This window comes from Megascapheus bottae, chromosome 8 (genome assembly GCF_031878675.1).
Source record: "Megascapheus bottae isolate mThoBot1 chromosome 8, mThoBot2.hap1, whole genome shotgun sequence".
NCBI lineage: Eukaryota > Metazoa > Chordata > Mammalia > Rodentia > Geomyidae > Megascapheus > Megascapheus bottae.
In genome coordinates, this window is record NC_143516.1 from 62,234,488 (window position 1) to 62,260,273 (window position 25,786).

At 42.2% G+C, this 25,786-nt stretch overlaps 1 protein-coding gene across 1 annotated transcript in view; it reads left to right on the top strand.

Annotated features, from left to right (window-relative positions):
* Ube3d (ubiquitin protein ligase E3D) overlaps positions 1-25,786 on the top strand; it is a 101,320-nt gene that overhangs the window by 42,132 nt on the left and 33,402 nt on the right. The window contains exon 9 of the mRNA XM_090337724.1: positions 15,442-15,580. Coding sequence (XP_090193850.1) covers positions 15,442-15,580 — 139 coding nt within the window. The remainder of the gene's footprint in view (positions 1-15,441; positions 15,581-25,786) is intronic.

A 25,786-nucleotide genomic window follows, 5' to 3' on the forward strand; every position in this document is an offset into this window, starting at 1 on the left:
TCAGGAGGCTGAGATCTGAGGATAATAGTGGGAAGTCAACCTGGGTTAGGAACAGTTAGTGAGACTCTTATCTCCAATTAACTACCAAAAAACCCCCCAAAACGGGTGGGGGTTGTGGGTAGAGGTGTGGCAAGTGGTAGAGTGCCTAACCTTGAGTGACAAAGCTAAGGTGTGGCACGCAAGTCTTGATTTCAAGATTGAAGCAAAACATATGTTGAATTTAAAGTTGCATATGCATATGTTGTTTTTGACAAGTATCACACTACATACCTTTCTCTGTTTGTCTGACTGTTTCTCTGTCTCTGTCACCAATACTGAAGTTTAAACTCAGAATCTCACACTTGTTAGGCAGGTAGTCTGCCACTTGAGCCACACTGTCATAGTTTTTATTTTTATGCCTTGGTTGTTTTTGCCGGGTGCTATCCTCAGATCAAGATTTTCCTACCTGTGCCTTCTTTGTAGCAGGGATTTCAGTTATGCCCACTTAACCTGGCTGTCTTCACCAGTTTCCAAAAGGCGTTCTTAATCTGAAAGGCTGTACATCCTGCAAGTGTGTTTTATTCAGAAGAAACAGGGCAGTGACTGTATGGGAAGATTCCCCTTAAATGTTGATACGTACGTGTTGATTTGCAAGTCTCCTTCAGAAAGTGGTTGCTTTAGAGCAGAGTGGTCAAGCCATAGCCAGCTGGACAATTGCAGGACCTCTTCCTGCTTTGGTAATTTGACTAAAATATAAGTGCACTATTTGTATGCATACTGGCTTTGGCTGCTTTTTCCATACAATAGCCGAGTTGAGTTATAGAAACAGATATTCCACAGACAGCATTGTTTATGGCCTGACCCTTTCTGAAACTGTGTACTGATGTTTACTTCTGAGTGTTGAAACGAGAGTGGCGCTCTTGTGGCTGTAAGGGCAAGTACAGTGCGTCTCCCTGGCCAGTGAGCCAGCCTATATGCAATAGATGGTCATCCAGCTAAGTAACACATTTTGTTTCTTCCCAAGTCCTATAGCAGTGATTGCTGTGGCCATCTAAGGCAGCAGCCTTCTAGAGAAATGAGATTTGTGGAGCAGAAGGCAGGGTTAATGATGCTAGGCCAGAGGTGAACACCCCAGGGCCTTGAACTGCAAGCAACAGTTCTTTATCCATAAGGGGTATGAGTAGAAGAGGCCTGCTGGTTTGTGTCAGTGGAAAGGAGCTCTTACTTCTCTGATTTCATCTCTCTCTGATAGTTTTCTTTTCTGGGTGAAGCACCTCTTCAGTCTTGTCTATGAATGACATGTACATTCTTTTTTACCTAAGAGCCTAGAGGGATGGATTCTGGGCTATTTCCTTTCTTTTGTTTTCTTTTGTAGTGTATGGTTTTGTGCCAATACAGAGGCTTGAACTCAAGGCTTTGTGCTCTTGTTCCATTTTCTTGCTCAAGGCTTGTGCTCTACCACTTGAGCCATGGCTCCACTTTTTGCACCTGAGCATCAGAGCAACTTAGCCTACATTTAGGCTTCCTCTGGTCTCTCAGATTGCAGTTGGGGCCACACATCCACCTTCGCTCTGTGGAGGCAGTCTTTGGGACTTCTGTATTCAAGTTGGTCTGGCACCTTGATCCTCCTCATTTAGTGTGGGACAACAGACAGGTACTACTGCACACAGCTGTGGGTTGAGAAGGGGGTCTTAACCTTTTCCATTAGGTTGGCCTCAAACCATAATCTTCCTATTCTCAGCCTCTCAGATGCAAGCATGAGCAACCAGTGCCTAGTAGCTGTGAGCATTCTTGTTATTGTAAATACATGTGAGCTTTTCTTCTTTAACACTAAGAACTAGATTGATTGGGTCCTAGTGCATTTTCTATATTATTAGATAATGTCAAATGGCTGTTCAAATTGCCTGCACAAATGTATACCCACACCAACATTAGAATGATTTCCATTCTTCACCTAATGGTCAGCAATTAGTATTTTTGCTGATATTTTGCTTTTATAATCTTATTTTCCTGATTACTAGTATGGTTGAGCCTTGACTTTAATTTACTTAAGAAGTTTTAAATGTTATACCATGGGTGGCTACTGGTAAAATTCAGACTCAACAGGATGAATATAGCTTGATTTCTTCATTTAAGTGTGAGTAGAGGAAGAAATGACAGAAGGACTTTGTAGTATAGATATTTCTTATAGCTATCGATTGTATTGTAAGTATAGATAGTAGAGATGGACAGACTGCCTATAGATGAGAAGAAACAGAGATACTCACCTACCAGGATAAGGTGTGGGCATTATTTGGATGTTAAGCAAACTAAAGATAAAATAGCTAATAACATGGGAACATTCAGTGACATTGACATCAGAATGTTTTCTTCTAGAGATTGGGTTTAAAATATGAGTTCCCAAAGCACCTATATTGTAATGTATATAAATCACAAAATTGGCTCAATATTCAGGGAACAAAAGGGTCAGTGCAGACATAAATTAATTTGTTCTCTGAGAACATGCTTGATTACTTTTTTGGTTCGTTCCCTCCCTCCTTCCCCTCTTCCTTTCTCTCTCTCTCTCTCTCTCTCTCTCTCTCTCTCTCTCTCTCTCTCTCTCTCTCTCTCTCTCTTACTTTTCTCTTTCCTTCTTTCTTTTGTATTTGTAAGTAGTTGTACAAAGGGCTTTCAGTTCAACATGTCAGTTTATAAATATAGTGCATCTTGTTCCCCCTTCACCCCTATCTGTCCCACCCCACCAAATCCAAATTAGAACCCTAAAGAAAAATGGTCACCTATATGTCTACAGGATCTGGTTTTTGCTCCTGGCACAGGTGGTTGCCTTGTGCTTTGGAGAGAAAGAATAGCAGTGTTAACAGCACCTGTGATGTGAACAATTCCCATTCATAAGTATTTATGTAAAAGTAGAGATTATCTGCATATGAGTGATTGTGGCAACAAAAGCCTGCCTTTATACTTCTGCAACACACACATACACACACACACATACACATGTTCGCTGCACATATATAGATAGATACCTACATATAGATAGATACACACATACCTACATATGTATTTGTTTGTTTTAAAAAGAAACCTTTGGGATTTGAAGGACAGGTTCAACCCCAAGCCCATATTTACAGCTGAAAAGATGGGGCTTCCAGGTATATTGGAAAACAATCAGTAGACTGTATTTGAGTCCTGCTTCCTTTGAGTGAAGATCATGGTAAGCTTTATTTAAAAAAAAAAAGGGGGGGTCGCTGAGTTGGAATGCACAGTTAGACAATTAGGCTGGTAGACGCATCCATCTGAGTGAGTCACTTTTGGAGGGAATGAGTAATGTAGATTAGAAAACCATTAGGGAAAAGTGTTACTTTGTCAGATTTTTTTTCTGAGTTGCTCAGGCTCTGAAGAATAGATTTCACTCTGTAAAGACAGTCCTTCGGGGCCGGAGCATGGCCTAGTGGTAGGACACTTGTGTAGAATGCACAAAGCCCTGGGTTCCAGGTTCCATATCTCGGAACCAAATACAGAGGAAAAGCCAGAAGTGGTGCTGTGGCTCAAGTGGTAGAGCACTAGCTTTGAGAAAGCTCAAGGACAGTACTCAGACCCTGAGTTCGAGCCCCAGGACTGGCATGGAGAAAAAATAAAAAAAGACTTTTTGTTTGAGTGATTCTGTTACTGGAGTTTTTCAAGGAAGACCAGACAGCCACATGCTAGAAGTATGACAGAACGGGCTAAATTCTCTATAGCTTCCACCCTGACATTCTATCATTGGAATCATTTTCAGAGGAAGGTGGCGATTGTAGGTTATTTCTTAATTGGTCCTACAATTGGATAAAAATCATGGAAGATGGTTCTTTGGCCAGTTCTGGGGCTAGCCTCTATGGAAGATGATTTCTAAGCTGATTTTTTTAGTTTATTTTTTATTATCAACTTAAAGTAGTTGTACACAGGAGTTACCATTAATAAATTGATTTTACTTCTTAAACAATTCATTTAGCATGTTTACAAAGCACTAAGTGTATTATACATGCTGTGCTGGGCCCTGCAGCATTTTTCAAATGCCATCCTAGCCATCCAGCGTTTAAATGTAGGATTCTGTACTATTTGTAACCATCCTGAGTTTTTAAATATACCATGTCAACCTTGATCTTCCCACATCTTGTAAGAGAAGTGATAAAATGCTAACATGGCCCAGGACTCATGTTCATCTCATTCCAAATGATTTAGTTTCCAATTTCTTGCACTTTCCTGCACTGAATTTAATTCTCCAGGGTAGAGTCAAAATGTGTTGAAATGACCTCTTTAAAAAAAGAAAGGGAAAATAGATCACCTGGTACAATGTATGTTTTTGTATCCCAGTCTCTGAGGATATAAAATACGTGTTAAGATGGGTAATGTACCAGAACCTTAATGCTATCTAAACATACAGATGGATGCGTTGTGTGTATTTTAAATTGAGAGTTTTGTTTGAACAGTGTCTTCTATTGGATGTATTTCATGGTGATTTATCACAATAGACTGCTTTAAATCATTTGAAATGGCGAGACATATGAATTTTAGCAATAAGTTCCCCAGGGCTAAAGAAGCTAGCAGGAGCTCAAACTGCTAGGTAGACATTTTTTTTTCAAACTCATATGCAAGTATAAAACTTTCACAAGGCTACTTTAACAAGGTCCTTTGGGATTTTAAGGTTATTTATCTAGGCTCTTATTAAAAATGAACACTTGGCTATGTTTAGCCCCGTAAAACAAAACGGATCCTAACAACATTGTAAGCTGGAAGGACCAACCCAGTTCTGCAGACTGAAATAAAGTTAAGGGACTTAGGAGCTGGTGTCCTGGGCACTAACCTTATGGCAATAGGATAGCAATGGTCTTACTGTGTTTTCAAGTCTCCTTTAATTAAGAAAATTTACCTCTCCTGCACTTGTGATTTAGGGCGTGACATGATTTATTAAAATGACTTCCAGCCCTCGCCCTCAGATGCCTGCGTTGATCTGAGTCAGCTTGCCCCAGCGCCACTGCTCAGCACCAGCTCTGTGAACACCTTTCCATTTACAGTCTCTGCGCCGGGAAGCGGGGCTGGGGAGACGCTGTTTCTTAGATTAATGGGCCAGGATCATTCTGTACATTGCCCAGCCGAAGAGCTGGAGCTGCTGCAGGAAAGATTTTGTAATCTAAAAAACATGTTCAGCCTCTCCGTAGGTATGTTCAGGTTTTGATTAGTCTAGATCTGGCAGTAAATCTATTCTTAGACCCTGGGAGCTATGGTTTCCAGTGATATGTAATGCAGTACAGTTGTAAGAATACGAATCTGTAAGGGGAAGAAACCATGTTAAAAAGTCAGGATGAAAGTCCTCTCCAGGCTTGAGGAATTTAGCTGGGTAACTTAGCTTGGCCCTGTACAGTCCAGTTGGAAAAGAAGAGAGGGTGTGGATAGATGGAGGAATGGATCATTGGAAATGGACTGAGTAAAATGGGAGGGGGTGAAACTCCATAGGTGAGTGTTGCTAAGCATGCACACATCACTGACTTTAATTGCCAGCACCACATGAATAAAAATATGGAAGTGAGTGAATCACGAATACATAGCTTATGCTAGAAAGGTTAAGTACAGATAGATGGGTTATCCGGGAACCACAGGCTAATGGTTATTGTGATGATTGTTGATGAATAGGTTTCTGTGGTGCAGAGGAAGTGTGGATAGTTGTGCAAGCAGATGTATCTGAAAAAAGAGTGTGATAACAAAGGCAGAATTGTGAAGGATTTATAAAATGATTTTAAATTAAAACAATAGTTTTGGATTGTTGTTTTGCCTTGATTGTAAACTCTAGTAGTATTAAGTCACTAGAAATAATTTTTTTCCCTTCTGGGGACCTGTGAGCCTCTGTGTCAACAGAAAGAAAATGCTGCTTCCAAGACAACGGGAAGAGGAGATGGGGCGAGCACCCAATCCCAGTGAAGGAAGCAGAAAACAACCAGATAGCAATTAGAGCTCAGAAGGAGGAGGACACAAAGGGCAAATGCCGAGAGGGATGGAGATGACAGCATTGTCTGGAGGTCAGAGGTAGAGGCAATGCAAGTATAAAAATTTAAACAGGTCGGAAAATGTCAAAATGCACTTAAGTTTAGGAACTTCTGAAGAAATTTCATAGCAGTGGCAAATAGGAAAGACTATATACGCACTTGGTTTTTGACTCTTCAACTTGAGCAGCTGTTTTAACAGTTGAGTTGCTAGGCGCTGTCAGGAATAGAACATTTTAATTTTGGAGAAACCCAACTGCTAAAACAGCTGTGTGATCTGTTAGACATCAACAGGCTGGGATGTGGTTGTAGGGCCTAATGGGGTCACAGCGCCAGGCAGACTATTACTGCAACTTGACTGGACATAATAAAAACGTGGGTGATGAATGCTGGTTGAATGTTGGTTCATGAGCGGCTGAATGTTTGGTTGGATCCTTGAGTCCACAGTGGAGTTTGTTTTGGCAGATGCAGATAACATCGGCTTTTTCCCTGTTCCAGTTCATGGAAATTACCTGAACACTTTGGCCTTTCATTCCTTGGATGTGAGCTTTTCTCCATTAGCATCTAAAAAAAATAAAGTCTTCTTGCTTCTATTTCTTTATTCTGCATTTAATAATACACGGTATAACTACTGAAGTCACTTGAAGTAATCTGATTTGTATTACTCATTTTGTATTTTTTGTTATTGAAGGACCGTATCCATGCAATCACCAGATTTGTCAGCTTCTAAGTATTGCACAAGAACAATTTGAGTGTTGCTAACAATGATTTGAAAAAAAATTTCCAACTTTCTGATGTCAGAATAGAATTCCATTGCGTATAAATACCACATCTTCTTTTTTTTCCTTTTTTTATTGTAATTAATAAAAGGGTTACATGATATTTGCCAGATAGAAGGTGCATTAATTCACGTACATTGATACCCTTTCACATGTCTTGGTACCCATTACCCTCTCCCCCAACCCCCCCACTTTCTTTTCCCCTCTTCCCTATCAAATTTCAAATAACCAAATACAAATAAATGCAATATATCAGATAACAAAGTGAGATACTATAACAATATGAGATACCCAAGGGACAGCAAAGGAGATGAGAGATAACATAGTACATTAAGGACAACAATCATTCATTATATGGATTTTGTTTCAATATCCTAGAGGTCCTTTCAATTAGCTTCATACTATATGGCCTTATGTATCAAGGTTTTGCTCTATTGCAGATCTCTGCTGGTAGAGCCCGAGGTTTCTACTGATTATGACAAATGAGGGAAACCATTGAGCCTAAGTTCCTTTGAGTCTAGCTTACTTCACTTAACATGATCTTTTCTAAGTCTTTCCATTTCCTAACAAATGGGGCGATGTCGTTTTTTCTGACAGCAGCATAGAATTCCATTGTGTACAAATACCACAACTTGTTGATCCACTCATCAACTGAGGGGCATCTGGGTTGGTTCCATATCTTTGCTATGGTGAACAATGCTGCAATGAACATTGCTGTGCTAGTGGATTTAGTATGTCCTTGTTTCTGGATGGTTGGGTAAATGCCAAGTAGTGGAATTGCTGGGTCATAGGGGAGCTCTATGTTTAGTCTTTTGAGGCACTGCCATACTGCTTTCCATAGTGCTTGAATGAGTTTGCACTCCCACCAACAGTGTAGTAGTGATCCCTCCTGGCCACATCCCCTCCAGCATCTGTTATTATTCGTTTTCCTGATCCTGGCCATTCTAACTGGAGTGAGGTGGAATCTTAGAGTTGTTTTGATTAGCATTTCTTTTATGACCAGAGATGTTAAGCATTTCTTCATGTGTCTATAGGCCATTTTTGTGTCTTCTTCAGAGAAGACTCTCTTTAAGTCTTTGGCCCATTTTTTAATGGGATGGTTACTTTGGAGATTAGTTTTGGAGTGATTCAATTTTTTGAGTTGTTGATATATTTTAGATATGAGGCCTTTGTCCGTTGTTTGGTTGGTGAAGATCTTCTCCCAGTCTGTAGGCTTCCTAATTAATTTACTAGCTATGTCCTTTGCCATACAAAAGCTCTGCAGTTTAATGCAGTCCCACTTATCCAGCCTTTCTCTGATTTGTTGTGATTCTTGATCCTTATTAAGAAAGTTTCGACCTGTGCCAAGGAAGCCTAGTGTATCTCCTATTCCTTGTTGTAAAGTTTTCAGTATGTCAGCTTTTACCTTGAGGTCTTTGATCCATTTGGAGTTAATTCTAGCACATCTTCTTGATCCAGTCATTTACTGAGGGGCATCTGGTTGGTTCCATATCTTAGCTACGGTTAATAGTGCTGTAATGAACATCGTTGTGCTAGTGGATTTAGTAAGTCATTGTTTCTGGACAATTGGGTAAATACCAAGGAGTGGAATTGCTGGGTCATAGGGGAGCTCTATGTTTAGTCTTTTGAAGAACTGCCATACTGCTTTCCATAGTGGTTGAACTAGTTTGCACTCCTACCAACAGTGTAGTAGTGATCCCTCCTGGTCACATCCCCACCAGCATCTGTTGTGATTAAATTTCTTGATCATGGCCATTCTAACTGGAGTGAGGTCGAATCTCAGACTTGTTTTGATTTGCGTTTCTTTTATGGCCAAAGATGGGGAGCATTTCTTCATGTGTCTATAGGCCATTCTTATTTCCTCTGCAGAGAAGTCTCTCTTTAAGTCTTTTGCACATCTTTTAATGGGATGGTTGTTTCTTTGAAGATTTGTTTGGGAGTGATTCCATTTTTTGAGCTGTTGATATATTTTAGATATGAGGCCCTTGACTGTTATATGGCTAGTGAATATCTTCTCCCACTCTGCAGGCTTTCTATTTAACTTGCCAACTATGTCCTTTGCCATACAGAAGCTCTGCAGTTTAATGCAGTCCCATTTGTCCAAACTTTCTTTAATTTGTTGTGTTTCTGGATCTTTATTAAGAAAGTTTCAACCTGTGCCAAGGAGACCTAGTGTATCTCCTATTCCTTTTTTTTTTTTTTTTTTTTTTGCCCCTTTCTCTTTCTGGCCCCGCTCGCTCCGGCCCTGCTCGCTCCGGCCTGGCTAGGCCCCCTTTCTAGCTCAGGCCCCGCTCGCCCCGGCCCCGCTCGCCCCGGCCCCGCTCGCCCCGGCCCCGCTCGCTCCGGCCCTGCTCGCTCCGGCCCGGCTTGGCCCCCTTTCTAGCTCAGGCCCCGCTCGCTCCGGCCCCGCTCGCTCCGGCCCGGCTAGGCCCTCTTTCTAGCTCAGGCCCCGCTCGCTCCGGCCCCGCTCGCTCCAGCCCGCTCGCTCTGGCCCCGCTCGCTCTGGCCCCGCTTGCTTCCGCCCGGCTCGCTCCAGCTTGCTCTTGGCCCCGCTCGCTCCGGCCCGGGTCACTCCCGCACGCTCCTGGCCCCGCTCGCTCCGGCCCTGGCTTGCTCTGGCTCTCCTATTCCTTTTTGTAAACTTTTCAGAGTATCTGCTTTTACCTCAAGGTCTTTGATCCATTTGGAATTAACCCTGGCAGGGTGACATAGAAGACTCCAACTTTAGTTTTCTGCATGTGCTTAACCAGTTCTGCCAGGACCACTTGTTGAAGAGGCTGTCTTTCTTCCATTCTATTTTTTTGGCTCCCATGTCAAAGATGAAGTGGCCATAGGTCTGTGAGTTGATTTCTGGGTCTTCAGTTCTATTCCATTGTTCTCAGGCCTCTTCTTGTACCAGTACCAAGCTGTATTGGTTACTATAGCTCTGTAAAAGTCTAAAGTTCGGTATTGAAATTCCTCATGCACTGTTCTTTCTGCTAAAGATTGTTTTTGCTATATGGGGTCTTTTATATTTCAAATGACATTTTGGATTGCTTCTTCTGTTTCCTTAAAGAATGACATTGGGATATTAATGGGTATTGAATTGAATTTGTACATAGCCCTTGACAAGATTACCATTTTCACGATGCTAATTCTTCCAATCTTAGGAGCATGGGAGGTTTTTCCACTTCCTCAGTTCTGCTTTAATTTCCTTTTTCAGGTTTTTAAAGTTTTCATCATAAACGTCCTTTACATTCTTTAAGTTAATTCCATTGCAAAAATGAGTTGCTTTCTTGATTGCTCCTCTTGTTTTCGGCATACCGAAAGGCAGTTGATTTATGAGGGTTAATTTTATACCCTGCTACCTTGCCAAAGTTTCAAATCAGCTCAAGCAACTTGGGAGTGGAGTCTACAGGGTTGTTTAAATACATAATCATGTCATCTGCAAAGAGGGGAAGTTTTATTTCCTCTTTCCCTATTTGGATATCTTTTACACTTGTTTCTTGCCTTATTGCTCTGGCTAGGAATTCTAATACCATGTTAAAGAGGAGTGGAGAGAGCGGGAAGCCTTGTCTCGTTCCTGGTTTTAGAGGAAATGGCTTCAGCTTTTCACCATTAAGTATAATGCTAGCTGTGGGTTTGTCATACACAGTCTTTACTATACTGAGGAATGTTCCATGGATTCCTAGTTTCTCCAGAGCTTTTAGTGTTGGATCTTGTCAAATGCCTTTTCTGCCATCCATTGAGACAATCATGTGATTCTTGTCCTTGGTCCTGTTGATGTGATAGATTATATTGACTTGTGTATATTGAACCAACTTTGCATCCATGTGATGAATCCTGTTTGGTCATTGTGTATAATTTTTTGATGAGTTGCTGAAGATGACTCACCAGTATTTTGTTGAGCAGTTTTGCATCAACATTCATCAAAGCAATGGGTCTATAGTGCTCTTTCTTTGATGAGTCCTTGTCTGGTTTTGGGATGAGGGTTATAATGGCTTCGTAAAATGAGTTTGACAAAGAGCCTTCAATTTCAATTTCATTGAAGAGCTTGAGGAGTATTGGTGTGAGCTCTGCTTTGAAGGTCTGATAGAATTCAGCTATGAATCCATTAGGTCCTGGGCTTTTCTTGGATGGGAGGTCTCTTACTGCCATTTCTATTTCAATACTTGAAATAGGTTTGTTTAGTTGGATTAGATCTTGGTTCAGTTTGGGCATTTTAATATTGGCTGGAAATTCATCCATTTCTTCTAGATTCTCATATTTGTTGGCATAAAGGTTTGAAAAGTATTCCCTTATGATGCTCTGGATCTTGGTAATTTCTGTTGTGATATTTCCACTCTTGTCCCTGATTTTGTTTATTTGGATGTGATCCCTTCTTTTTTTTTTGGTAAGATTTGCTAAGGGTCTGTCAATTTTGTTAATGTTTTCAAAGAACCAACTTCTTGTTTTGTTGATTCTTTCTGTGTTTCTTTTTTTATTCCAATTCATTTAATTCTGCTTTGAGTTTAATAATTTGCTTCCTTCTCCTGGAATTGGGATTAGTTTGTTGCTCTTTTTCCAAGAGCTTAAGGTATACCCTTAATTTGTCGATTTGAGATTTTTTCCAATCTGTTAATGTAGGCCCTCAGAGCTATACATTTTCCTCTTGAGTACTGCCTTTGCTGTGTCCTAAAGGAACTGGTATTTTCCTTTTTGTCAAATACCATAAACTGTTGAATTTCTGTTCTGATCTCCTCAATGATCTCCTCAATGGTGATTCAGTAATGTGTGGTTTATTCTCCATGAGTTACTGGGTTTTCCTTGGTGGATATTTGTGTTCAGTTCCAGTTTGGTGCCATTGTGGTCTGAGAGAATGCAGGGAATAATGTCAATGTTTCTGAATCTGCACAGATTTGCTTTATGCTCTAAAATGTGGTCTATTTTATGGACTGTTCCATGTACCGCTGGGAAAAAAAAACATTCTGGTGTTGCTGTATGGAATATCTGCAGATGTCTGTTAGGTTCAGGCGGTCTATTCAGTTGTTCAATTCTGAGGTTTCTCTCTCTCTCTCTCTCTCTCTCTCTCTCTCTCTCTCTCTCTCTCTCTCTCTCTCTCTCTCTCTCTCTCTTTTTTTGCCTGGTTGATCTATGTATAGGTGACAGTAGTGTGTTAAAATCATCAACAATCACTGTGTTTGGATCTAGGTGTGGATTTAGTGTAACTAAAGTTTGCTTGATGAAGTTGGGTGCTCCTGCATTTGATATGTACATATTTAGGATGGTTATATCCTCCTGGAGGAGAGATCCCTTTATTATGTAATAACCTTTGTCTCTTCTCACTAATTTTAGTTTGAAGTCTTATTTTATCTGATATGAGGATGGCAACTCTAGCCTGTTTATGGGGGCTGTCAGCTTGATAGATTTTATTCTAGCTTCTTGCTCTCAAAATATGTTTTTTGTTTGTTTTTTTTTTTTGGCAAGATGTGTCTCCTGAAGATAGCAGAAAGATAGATCTTGCTTTTTGATCCAACTAGACAGTCTGTGCTGTTTAATTGGAGAGTTAAGTCCATTGATATTGAGGGTTAGGATTGAAAAAATATTTACTAGTTCCTGCCATTTTTTAAATTTTGTTAGGGCCTATGGGTTGTCAATTCTTGGTATGATTTTTAGGTGCCATTTCTCAGTCAATAACATGTTTGTGTTGATTTTCAATGTGTAGAAGGTCTTTGAGAATTTTCTGTAATGCTGCTTTGGTCGCTACATAATGTAACTTTTCCTTGGAATGGAAGGTTTTTATTTTTCCCTCAGTTATGAAAGAGAGCGTAGCTGGGTATAGTATTTTTGGTTGGTAGTTATTTGTCTTGAGGGCATGACATAAATCATTCTAAGTTCTTGTTTTTTATGGTCTCTGCTGAGAAATCTGTGGTTATTCGGATTGGTTTTCCATTATAGGTGATTGTTCTCTTCTCCCTGGCTGCTTTTAGGATCCTTTCCTGATCTCTATTGATCCTGTACGGATTATAATGTGGCAGTGGGATGTCCTTTTCTGGTCAGGTCTGTTTGGGATTCTAAAAGCTTCTTGTATCTGGATGGGCCTATCCTTCTGGATATTTGGGAAGTTCTCTGAGATGATTCCCTGAAGTATATTTCCAGTTTCATTGATCGCCTTCTCCAGTCCCTCATCAATACCCATTAGCCTTAAATTAGGCTTCCTAATTGTATCTTGGAGCTCCTGAAGAGATCTCTTATTTCCTAGACTTGGTTTGACTATTTCTAGTCTTTCTCTGTAATATCTAGTTTATCTCCCACCGTGGAGATTCTCTCTTCTGCTTTGTCTAATCTGCTATCAATACTTTCTACTTTGTTCTTCATCTTCTTTCCTTCCAATTGGTCATTTTTGTTGTCTTGCATCTCTTGTTTTAGATCAGTATATAGACTTCTTTACCCCCTTGATTTCGATTTGAGTGCTCTCTTTGAAGTCCTTTAGCTTAGAAGCTTTACTCTCATTGGACTTTTGTTGAAATTTAGTCAGCTTTTGTTTGTAGATTCTATGAATTCCTGCATTATTCTTTGGTTTCCTCACATTCACGTATATCCGTCTTTTTATGGCTTCTTCACGTTCATGTATATCCTTCTTTATGTTTTCAAACTTTTCATTGATCATGTTTACCAACTGCATTTGTAGAGCACTTAGAGGACTTGCCTCTAGGTTTGCCATTGACTGCTCTATTGCTTGTTATAAAAGTTTGTTATAAAGAATTCTTGAATGAACCTCTTAACTAAATTACCCATAACAGAACCAACAGATTTCAAAACACTTCATAGTGTGTTACATACAGAGCTTAAAGTTTTTCTTTAGGGCCTGGCAGCAGTGGCCTGTGCTATGGTGCTGGCTGTTCCAGGAGGCAGAGATCTGAGGATTTCAGTCTAAGGCCAGCTTGGGCAGGAAAGTCCTTTACACCTTTTTGTCCAATTACGCACCAAAATTGCTAGCAGTGGAGGTGTGGTTCAAATGGGATAGCACCTGAGTCCAAGCCCTAGGACTGGTACAAAACAACAAATCCTTGTTAAAACTTTCTTCTTTAGTTTTCAATAAACTATAATTAAATAAAACAGACATGCTATGTCTCAGTGCCAGACACAGCTTCATGTAGCCTGCAGAGGAAATAAGGAAAGAGGTGGAGAGTAAGCCCAGAGCCACTGTACTAGACCTAACATTGGAATTTTTGAGAAGATGCTAGCCTTTTTTTCTATTCTAGAGAAATGTAAAAAATGTTATATAATGAACAAATGTGGAAAGAAAAGCAGAACCAATCAATATAAAAAAATATCTTTTGAAACTCAGAGAAGATATGCAGACTCGCTCTTGCTGAAGTCAGATGGTTTGAACCCTGCCTACTGCAGTGCAGCTACTTGGCAAGTGCTTTAAAGAAGCACTAGGTGCTACCCACATGGCCCTGGCATCAGCATGATAAGTGCCTGGCTTGGAGACACAGCTGAGCCGTGGCTTATGTCCCTGTGGCTTATGAGTTGGCATTGCCAAGGTAGGCTTATAGATATGGTCAAAGGAGCACAGATACATAGTAGATAGGGAAGTACTGTTTGTTTTTAATTTATTATCAGAGTGATGTATAGAGGGGTTACAGTTACATTTGTCAGATAGTGAATACATTGCTTCTTGAACATTTTTACCCCTTCCCATGTTTTTCTCCCACTTCCCCTCCTCCCACCTCTTCCTCCCACCCCCTCCCAAGTTGTAGAGTTCATTTCCAATATTTTGTCCTGTGAAGATCGATGTTACTCTGGTTAGAATGGTTTGTTCATTGAGCCCATCCCTGGGCCCTCAGAGAAGGCCTGGGTGCTGTTGCATCACTTTTTCCCTCAAGGCTGGTGCTCTGTCACTTGAGCTATAGCTTCACTTCCAGCCTTTTGTTAGTTAATTGGAAATAATCACACATAATTTCCTGAACACATGGGCTTTGCACCTCTATCCTCAAATCTCAGCCTTCTGCATAGTTGGGATTACAGAATTAGCCACCAGCTCCTGGCAAGTACTGTATTTTTAAAAATATGTATTATTTTTTAAAACATAGAACACTGATAAAAGATAAGTTGATAAGGGATCACACAAGAAATGCCTAAGTAAAAAATGAGTGATTGAACTTGAAAAAAAGAAGAATTAGAAGCACAGAACTCATGTATTTTCTCATTTTCATCCAGTGACACACTCAAGTCTAGAATCCCCTTTTCCAGAATCTTCCCTTTACATGAGCACTAGGTGTAGAATGGGAAAAGCAGAGTTCTGGCCTGGGTATGTCACTCTCCGCATGTCCTCCCTGTCTCACTCTGCTCCCTATCCTCTTCTTAAGCTCTCAAACCAAAGACGCCTTCAGATGGGCTGTCTGGGGCCACCAGGGATGCCCCTCCTGTGGCTTCTTCCAGCCAACTCTCCCCTCACAGGTCCATGCTTCTGACAACTCTTACACTCGGAATACAAAAAGATGGCCTGCCTGAGCCATCCCTGCCTCTGGCAACGGGGTAGCCATGTTTTGGACACAGATTCTATGAATTTCTACTTCATTTTATTTCTGCTTTTGTGCAGTGCCTCCCCCCACCCCAACTACTGGAGGTTTTCTTCTGTTGGAGGTTTAAAAAGGTTACAAGGATGCACGTGTGAACGTTCACCTGTGTGTGTGTGTGTCCAGGGCTGTCCATGAGTGGGAGAGTGACCTCAGCGTCCACTCGGTCATCCTGCCCTCCGCAAGCTGCCTGGAGCTTCTGCTGATCCTATGCTGGAGCACTGCCGCCCTGCCCCCGTCCCTCCGCCGCATGAATGCCTTTCAGGTAAGACCAGCAGACTTCTGGAACGTGGTGGTGCTTGTTTACCAGGGAGCTTGTCTTCCCGAGCCTGGAGGCCTTGGTTGCAGGTGGTGGCAGTGCCAAGTAGAAGACCTGTACCTCGCTAGCTCATTCAAGTCCACGAACAGGTGGAACCTGGGGACAGATGAGCAGGTGTGTAGACAGCACAACTCTAGAACTCCAGAGCTTGCTCTCTGAAGCATAGACTCATGGCCCTTATGTGTGGCTCTGTTACTTTTCTTCTGAAGTGAGGTTGTCAGACAGATGTTCACAGGAGCAGGACAGACTCCTCACTCTCAGCCCCCCCCCCAGCACCCCTCCTTCTCTTCCCAGCTCCTCCCTCAGCAGCCTCTGCAGGGGAGCAGGGTGGAAATTATTTTGTGTTCTTAGTACACTTCCATGCCTAAGGTAGCCCGGCCAGCAGGAACAGTCCTTTCCTAGTAGCCAACTAATTCTCACAGGAGGTGGCAAATGAGAATGAAGATGTAAGAGAATGTAAGAGAATTTACAGCAGTGGAAAACTCCACATCCTCAGATGATCTGGGACTGCCCAGCCTTGCTGAGAAAAGGGCCTCATCAGTTCTTGTGGGCTCAATGCCTGTGTGGTAAATATAACTCTGTATACCTCTGCTCTGTGTTGACGCAAGGCAGGTAGACTTTCCCATGAAATCTGTCTCAGAAAGTTCATTAGAAACTAGCTCCCAATCTCATTGATATCCTCATTCTCTTGGAAATCAGTTAGCTGTTGTTTTCTGTGGATGGCTTTGTTTCTGGGCCTGGGTGCCACTACAAAGTTCAGTGTTTGACCTTAGCAGGCCTATTAAGCTTTGATCAGCTTTAATCACATACTTTGGAAAGGACTAAAAAGAACGCCCCATTGTATAGGAGGGGAAACTGAGGTCCAAAGAAAGATTGAGGTTGCCAATCTCAGAGCCATGCTAATTTGCATGTTACTTGTGTCTCCATCTACTCACCCAGTACTTACTGTGTCTTCTATCTTGGTGCTGTTCTAAGTTCTATGGGTACAACACTGAACATAAACAGGCCTCCCACACGTTTCAGTAGGGGAATATAAAAACCAAACAAATAAATGAATATGATCACTTCAAAGAGGAGGAAGAACTGATTGGAAAAGACAAGGGAGAGTAATAGAGCAATAGAAACAGAAAGCGAGGACTCCAGGAAGGGGTCAGGTTAGACTTAGGCAGGAGAATGACCTGAGAGTCAGGTACTCGAGACCTGGTATAGGGTGTTCTAGAAACAGGGAGAATAGGTGCTACGTAGAGGCTGTGGCAATAGCAAGCTTGCAGTAAAGAGAGGAAATAGAGCCAATCGTGAGGAGTGCAATACATGAGAGGGAGGGGTAGTGAGAGAGAAGGGTCGGCAAAGGAGGCCAGGCCAGGGGACAAGGAGTTTGGCGTGCTTTTCTTATATCAGGAAGGATTTCAGGTAGAGACTGACATGATAAGGAACCAGAAGCAATTTTATGCCTTCTTCTTAAGTTCCCAACAGCTATAGTACATATGTGCTTGGCAATATGTCTGTGGCTAATCCTACATTCTATTTTAGATAGCCACACTAGAGATATAATGGGATATGATAGAGTAGAAGTTAAATTGTGATACCACCACCTGAAGACAACCCCTGTTGCTCTAAGAGAAGCACTGCAGTGTGATTTGAGAGAATTTTATATACCTTAATGGCTTTCATTAAAAAGGGTAAAGCTGTGATAGCATGCAGAAGTTACATTTGAACCTAAAGTAACAGTTTTTCAGAAAAAGAAGCATTGTTTACAGTGATTGGTGGAAAGTAAGAGACTGGAAATTTTAAGTTGGTTATTAGAGTAAACCGCCACATGGCCCAGGCAGAAAAGAGTTTATTAGAGAGCAAACAGCTAACCTATCCACAGCGAGGGTCCATGGAGAAGCGAAAGGGTGACCCTGCCAAGATCCAAGTTTAAGTAGGATGAGGGCGGGAGGAGGTGTGGAAAGAAGGTGGTCCAGGATGTGACCTCAGAAATGGGAAGGAACCTGCCTCAAAGTGTACTAGTTACCTAGGTAACACAGGCTTAACCAGAGGGGCAAGTCTGCCCCAGGGGCGGGAGGGGGAGCACAGGAGTCTTCCTGGGTCTTCTTGGGTGACTTTACAGTTATCTATAGCAAGTGCTAATCCACTACTTTACAACTCTTACTAAAATATGTGGCCATATGCTAGTATCCCTGGCCTGTAATCCCAGCTACTCAGGAGACTGAGAGCTGAGGATCAAGGTTCAGAGCAAATCCAGGCCAGAAAAACTCCTGTCTCCAATTAACTAGTAACAACAACAACAATTGCCAGAACTGGAGCTGTGGCCCAAGTGGTAGAGTGCTAGACTTGGACACAAAAGCTCAGGGACAGTGTCCAATCACTGAGATCCAGCTCCAGGACTGGCACCAAAAAATAAGTCAATAAAAAGATAAACATAGAAGAGAACTTCCAATTAAAAAAAAATAAAATCCAATGAAAAAAACTTGCTGGCCCTGCCCTGGTGGCTGTAACGAAGGACAAAGTAGTTGTTCCAGTGGTGAAAGGCAGATCTGTGCTCCACAATGCTGTGCTGTTCTCACCAATCCGTCATCTGGAGCAGTCCGGGCTCTGGTACATTCCTGAGGAGAAGCATTTGGGAAACAGCAGGGATGAAGCAGATGTCATTCATAGGAAGGATTCTGCCAAGTTTTTCTGGGCTTTAGAAGTTAGAAGGGGCGTGAGCTCTTGATGATGGAGCACAAGCCCTGGGGGTGAGAGGTGCCCAGAAATCAGTCACCAGCCTGCTGTAGCAGCTCCGGGGGAGAACTCTATTGCTACCAGCAGCAGGCCAGGCTTTCATGCAGCCCAGCTCACCACCCAGGCTTGTGGGGGCTGGACTGGCCCTGCCTGGCTCAGGCTGGCAGCTCATGCATGCAATTCTAACTACACAGGAGGCTAAGATGTGAGGGTTCAAAGTTAGCCCAGCCAGAAAAGTTCAGTGAGCCCCTAAACAGCCAGAGGAGGAGCCTTACCTCATGTGGTAGAGCACTAAGCCCTGAGCACAAAAGTTAAGGCAAGGGACCCTGAGTTCAACCCTCCCCCTACGCATGTGCACACAGGCACATACACACACACATACATTCACACACAAAGTCAAATCCCTCACATTGTTTAGATTACTCTTTTATCTTTAGTCTTTTTAAGACTTGTGCTCACATTACTGTGTAATAAAATTATTTTCAATTTATACCACACATGGAAGACTGTCTTAGTTCTCTGAACATGGAAGAATCGTCTCTCTTGCTGCTCATCCACCCATGGTATAAGCTCTCATGTGGTCTGAAAGAGAGAAGGAAATAAAAAATAATTGTTTTACAGCTCCACTGTCTTGAGATCATCACCGTTCAGTTTCTTGTATCTCTCTCCATAAAATCTTGTGGCCCTATGAACTTCGGTTATTTAGTGCTCTACGTACTGAGCAACTCTTGGGAGGTATATGGATTAATATTACCAAATATCGTTACTATATAGAAATTTAGCTCATTTGTAATTCAGGCAGTACACAAGTAAGGATTATTAGTTGTGATAAAATAGAGGGGCGGAATTTGGGCATCCCCAGTACATCCAGTATCCCTTTATATGTCATGCCCCTCTCCTGTGGCCCCAAGGACGGACTCCAGGTAGGAGGCTGGGAGCAGCCTGGGTAAGGTTTGGCACATTGCTCCATCTCTGCCACTAGCCCACAGATACTTGTACTGTAGCTGTTGGGAACTTAAGAAGACTAACCTATTCTATTTGAGAGGATTGAATAACATTCTTATCCCAACAGGTGGGTAAAGCTAGGAACATTTAAGTGGTTGTTGGTACTGCCTTTTCTGCCAGAGGATGCTGATTTTTCTTTTAGTAGAGAGGTTCTTTCTGTATTAGCATCTCTATTTTACAGGACATAGGTTCCTGAAGATGTTATTAGATGTTTTAGGAAATAAGTAAATCATCATCATCAACAAACACTAATGGAAATGAATGCTGATGGAATTAGTGTCAGCCAACATTGATTGAGTGCTTTTGGTATTTCACATATTGTATTTCTTTATTTTGTATATTATTCCCATTTCACAGCTGTGGAGGTAAACTTGTGCAAAGCTATAGAGCTAGTCAGTGGAAGAGCATGGGTATAAAGCCCTGATTCATAATGTTCCAAGCTAGTATTGTTTCTTTTACTAGGTCGTTTGAACAGTTGTGTTTTAGAACTCCAAGACCTGTAGGCCTTTCATATGCTTAAAGAGCAGCGTGACCTGACTTGCCAAGGTTGACAGGAAGTAGTATGTCCCAGTGTCCTTGGCAAAGGACTTTTGCCTAGCACAAAACGGGAGACACTGCCCGTGCTCTTAAGCTCTGGGTAATGAGGGAGAGTGCTGGCCTGTACATCCGTAGTACTGTCTTGCTCATCTCCGGTTTCAGAACCAATTGTCAGGAAGACACCATTTCTTCCTTTGTCGTTCTCCTCCATCGGGACCACCTCCATCAGTTGATGTAGTGGGAGGAGACGGGCCTTGACATTACCAGGTAGAATGGGAAGAAGGGCCCACAGGCCCTGGTGGAGTGTTTCATCCCACTTTGCCAGCTCCGCAGTTGCTTCCATTCAGCCTCATTTGCCCTGAACACTGTGTACCTAGAGGGTAATGTGGCAGATGTTGTGCTGCTGATACATTGAGCCATCTGGCTAAACCCTACCTCCCTCCTAGTTTATGGCTTGACTCCCACTGAGAGTGCACAGAGGACACTTCCTGGGAACCTGGGCTGAGAAGGTGTGGGCCACTGCCTCCATCCCCGAGCTGGTGGAATTGTTTTGTTCACCTCTGTACCTGTCCTCCTAACCCTCCAGCGCTGTCCGGCTGCTTCAGGCCCTCCAAGCCATGTGGGTGGCTTCTTCAAGGATACAGAGCTCCAGCACTGGAAATTCTTTTTATTTTCCTTCCCAAGTAAACCGTGGCACTCTATAACAGTTTTGAATACGTTCACAAACATTGCTCCCTGTACAATCCTCAAATCCACTCTCATTTTTTAAGAAAGGAAGTAATCTGGGCAAGTCTATCTAAATACCACCATGCATGGCATGTTTTAGGCCTCAGGCTGTGATTTAATGATGCATTCCAGTGCATGACAGGTACATCAGACAAGGGCCAATTGGCCCTTTGACATTCCTGGCTCATGTACATTTTATTTCACTCAATCATCAGCAACAATAGTAGAGCTTTTATTAATATCCTTTAAAGAACCACAGATCTTTAACACATAAGCAATGTGAGTAATATTCTAAATCTGAATTCTGATTTCCCTTTAATCAGTTTTACTTTTATGTAAATGCCAGGTGTGTTAGTAATACAATGAAAATAAAAAGCAAAAAGGGAACAAAACCTTTATAGACTTTATTACTACTGGATCATTAGGTCATGAATATTTTCTCAACAGATTTAGAGCCAACACTGTTCAGCAGATAAGAGAATAGCAGTTGACTGAATATGAGGCCCTGATGTGGCGTGCGCTCGCGCGCTCCACCCCCCCCTCTCTTTTTTTTAATGTTGGTGTAAAACCCAGAACCTTTTGTATGTTAAGCAGATCCCTAAGCTCTGACACTTAGTTTCATTTTAACTTTAAGTATCTGCTGATACTTAAATTTAATAATTTCCAGTATGAGAATAAGTTTATATTCAACTCTTCATTAATCAATAACTTTACAACTCTCACATCCAAGTACCTGTTTGCTGCCTATTAATATTTGTCTTGAGAACTTAGAAAAAATCATATTAAGTGAAGTAAGCCAGACTCAAAGGAACATAGGCTCAATGGTTTCCCTCATTTGTCATAATCAGTAGAAACCTTGGGCTCTCATAGCAGAGATTTGCAATAGAGCAAAACCTAGATACATAAGGCCATATAGTATGACGCTAAATGAAAGGACCTCTAGGATATAGAAACAAAAGCCATATAATGAGTGATTGTTGTCCTTAATGTACTATGTTATCTCTCCTCTCTTTTGCTGTCCCTTGGTTATCTCATATTGTTACAGTATCTCACTTTGTTATCTGATATATTGGATATATTTGTATTTGGTTATTTGAACTTGGATAGGGAAGGAGGTAAAACAAGATGAGGGGTGAGGGTGGGGGGAGGGAAATGGGGACAAGACATGAGAAAGGGTATCAATGTATGTGAATTAATACACCTTCTATCTGGCGAATATAATGTAACCCTTCTATTAATTACAATAAAAAATATATGGAAAAATATTTGTCTTGAGAGAAAAAAATAAGATGTGAAAATTTGGTTATTTTGCCATTTATTCATCTGCTTCACAGGTGAAACACTTGATGGCATCGAAGTTGGAAGTTGTGATTTAAACTTAAGAACTTCTGAAAAAATAATGTAATAGCACTTGCACATAGACCTGGGAATTTTATAGATGACTATATCAGTGGGCTCGAAAGAAGAGAAAGTGAAGCTTAATTTCTCCGTTTTTTTTCCTGTCTACTTTTGCACATTGAGAAATACACAAATGGCCTCATATGCCCATTATATAACATGCCTGTCTGTGGATAAAGTTTAGCCATTATAGTTTTTTTTTATTGTTTTGTTTTGTTTTTGTTTGTGGATCATGGGGCTTGTACTAGGCCCAGGTGCTATCCCTGAGCGCTTCAGCTCAAGGCTACCACCCTATCCTTGAACCAAGCCCCACTTCCCACTTTCTAGAGGTTAATCGGAAATAACAGTCTCAGGTCCTCTTGTGCCTGGGCTGGCTTTGAACCTTGATCCTCAGATCTCAGCCTCCTGAGTAGCTAGGATTACAGGTGTGAGCCACCTGTGCTTGGCGCCACGCCTATACATGCACCACATGAGGTCACACGTACCACATGAGAATACACACACCACATGAGGACACACACACACACACCCCACGAGGACACACGTACCATGGGAGGACACGTGCACCTCACGAGGACACACACTCCCCTCAGAGGCCCTGGGAGGCTTTAGTTGGTTTCCTCTGGGGGTTCCGCTTCTTCACTTCACCATGAGGGGACTGGGTTAAATTGCAGACATGTTGCAACAGAACAAGCACACCTGCTTGTTTTATCTGGCCCCACCTTCTTGCGATTTGTTCTCCAGGCCTGCTGAATCGCTCTATTCCTTCAAATGTACTGGGTCTTAGTTCTTTAGAGCTTCTCATAGATAAAGTGGATTGTGTGGGAGGTCTGTGTGTGTGTCTGTATCTGTCTGATCTTCAGACAACTGCAGGGCAGGGTGGGTCCAGCTCTTGCTGCCTGTGAGGCCTGGGTCCTCCCTGCATATGGAGGCAGCAGCTGAAGAAGGAGATTGTCAGAAAAGGAAGAAGCCTGGAATGTTCTCTCTTAGTCCTTCTCTTCCCTCTCACCAGCTTCTGAGTTTCCTCCCCTTCCTGTTGTACCCTTTATCCCTAACCCAGTTCGCACTGGACAGCTATCCTGCAGGCCTCCCCTGGTAGCAGCTGCTGTTGGTGGTTTACTTCCAGGTGTTTCTCCAAGGGTGTCCTCCAGACTGTGAACCTTGTTTCCTACCTGCACTATGCCTGTGTGTTCACTGGCTTTCTGGCTTTACTTTTCTTTGCAAAGAAGGCTGGAGACCCATTCTGCTTTTAGAAACAAACTCCTACCAAGATAGAAATGACTGCAGTCACTTTGTTCCCGAAAGGAGCTGTGTATTGTTCAGGGTGCTTCTCTGGCCAGCCTTCACAGAGTCAAGGATTAGAGGGGAAGCTACCCTAGTCCTGGGCTGAGAACCTCTATGAGCCTTCTGGTGATGACTAATTGCTTTGGCCAAGTGAACAGATTTAAAATAGAAAAGGTGTTGAGGGATCAGACCAGGCAGTCCTGAGGAGCAAGAAGAGAGTCGGTTTGTCATTCTGGTCCCCTGTGGTGTGGTGGAGGAAAACCTTGGAGTAGAGATGCAGGGGGCTCAGCCAGCATCTTGACCTGTGGCTGGGTTTAAGTCACTGCCCTGTAGAGATGCTAGCATTTTCTGCCCTCCAGCTGCCAGAGCTGGCAGCAGGATCCAGCATTGTGAAAGCCATTTTGCCTTGCCTCTGGGCGCAGCAGTGGTCTGTAGGGGATTAGATATCCTGAATGATGGAGGCACAGCAGAGGTGGGGGGCACAGTGAAGGAGTTCTGTAGCTTCGGCCAGGGGCTCCAGGCAGCTAGCATCACAATTAGCTTTCAGTCATTCAAGACATTGCAGTCCATCTGTGAGGGTGTCTGGTGCGAGGTCCAGAGCTGTGACACCAGAACACAACCTAAGTTGGAGAAAAAGTTAGCAGAGCCCTCATCTCCTCTCTTCAGAGAGAAATGCATTCCTTCAAGGAAATTCTACTTGTCTAATCTTTCTGGCTCTTTTCCTGCTAGTTTTTGTTGTTGTTGGTGGTGGTGGTGGTAGTGGTTGTTGTAGGGCTTGAACTTTGGGCCTAGGCACTGAGCTCTTCAGCTCAAGGCTAGTGCTCTACTACTTGATCTGCAGTGCCACTTCTAGTTTCTGGTTGTTAATTGGAAATAGGAATCTCACAGAATTTCGTGCTTGGGCTGGCTTTGAACCTTGATCCTCAGATCTCAGCCTCGTAAGTAGCTAGGATTACAGGCATGAGCCACCAGTACCCTGCCCTGCTAGTTTTAAAGTATTGAGCTTCCTTCTCATGACGGCTTGTGTAATGAAGTAACATTGAGACATTGTCTGATTTTCTCTCTCTTTTTTTTTTTGTTGGGCTTGGGCCCTGTGCCTGAGCTCTTCGGCTCAAGGCTACTGCCCTCCTCTTGAGCTACAGTGCTACTTCTGGTTTTCTGGGTTAATTGGAGATAAGTGTCTCATGGACTTTAGTGCCCAAGCTGGCTTTCAACTGTGATCCTCAGATCTCAGCCTCCTGAGTGGCTAGGATTTCAGGTGTGAGCTACTGCCCCTGGCCATTGTCTGTTTTTGAACCATCACTGCTTTCTATCAATAGGGCCACAAACATGGCCATGTTTTAGCCGAAAGCATAGGAGATGTGGTTCTTGGAATTTTTTTAACCTTCTTTATTGTGCCTTTTTTAATTGTATTTTTATTGTCAGGGTAATGTATAGAGAGGGGTTACAGTTACATTCAAAAAGTAATGGGTATATTACTCCTCAAACCTTGATACCCCTTCTCTTGTTTCTGCCCCTTTCCCCCCGGTTCTCAGAGTTTTTGTTTTGAACAAGTGAGTTGAATCTGTTTGAGTGTATTGTGATTACTAATACTGTTGGACTTAGGCCTGCCACTCTGGAGAGTGGGGTGAGGCAGAATGTGTGGGGTTTTGGTTATCAGATTTTACTTGATTTCTTCTTGCCCTATGATGAGTAGTTGTTTTCTTTTTCTTTTTCTGCATCAGTGCAGTAGCTTACAATTTTCTTATACACAAAATAGGATGTTTTTATTTTTAGCAAAGATAAATGTGTTCAGTGTCTTACGGTTTTCCAAGTACCTAATGGGCACAATCTCTCTTTTACTCATTGCTACTGTCTGTTTGTGAAAACCCACATGTTTTTAATTTTTAGGTATATTGATAGTCAATATCAATAAGCAAATCCATTGTCAGCTGTGGTTGTTTTGTTTGTGTCCCGCATCTTTTAGTAGTCCTTTCATTGGTAAATTTTGAATGATGAGCGTGTATGTATGGATTCAGTTTGCTCAGCCCTGAAGGGTGGCAAAGGGAGGTACAGATCCCATACCCCTTCAGTGACCAGTTCAAAAACTTATCACCCATTCCTCTGCCATCTAAATTGGGTTGATAGGACAGTGGAGTAGTAAGACTAGTGGCTGTTCCTCTCATGATAAACTGTCACTTGCCTCCACTGCCCTGGGAGATGTCTATCTTTGTACTTGATGTGCTGCAGTTGTGCACTGATGCTACACATACATTTACTCTACTTCCTGTTTGATGATTTCTCTATCCAAGATCTCCTATCTTTAATTATTTGTGGAAAATTGTCAGCTATTATATATTAAGTTTCCATTATGTGTCCTCAGTTCCTTCTTCCCTGTTAGTCATATACAAGTGTCTTTGTGATCTTATTATCTTTCTTAACTCTGTGTGTGTGTGTGTGTGTGTATGTGTGTGCGTGCGTGCATGTGTGTACACATGG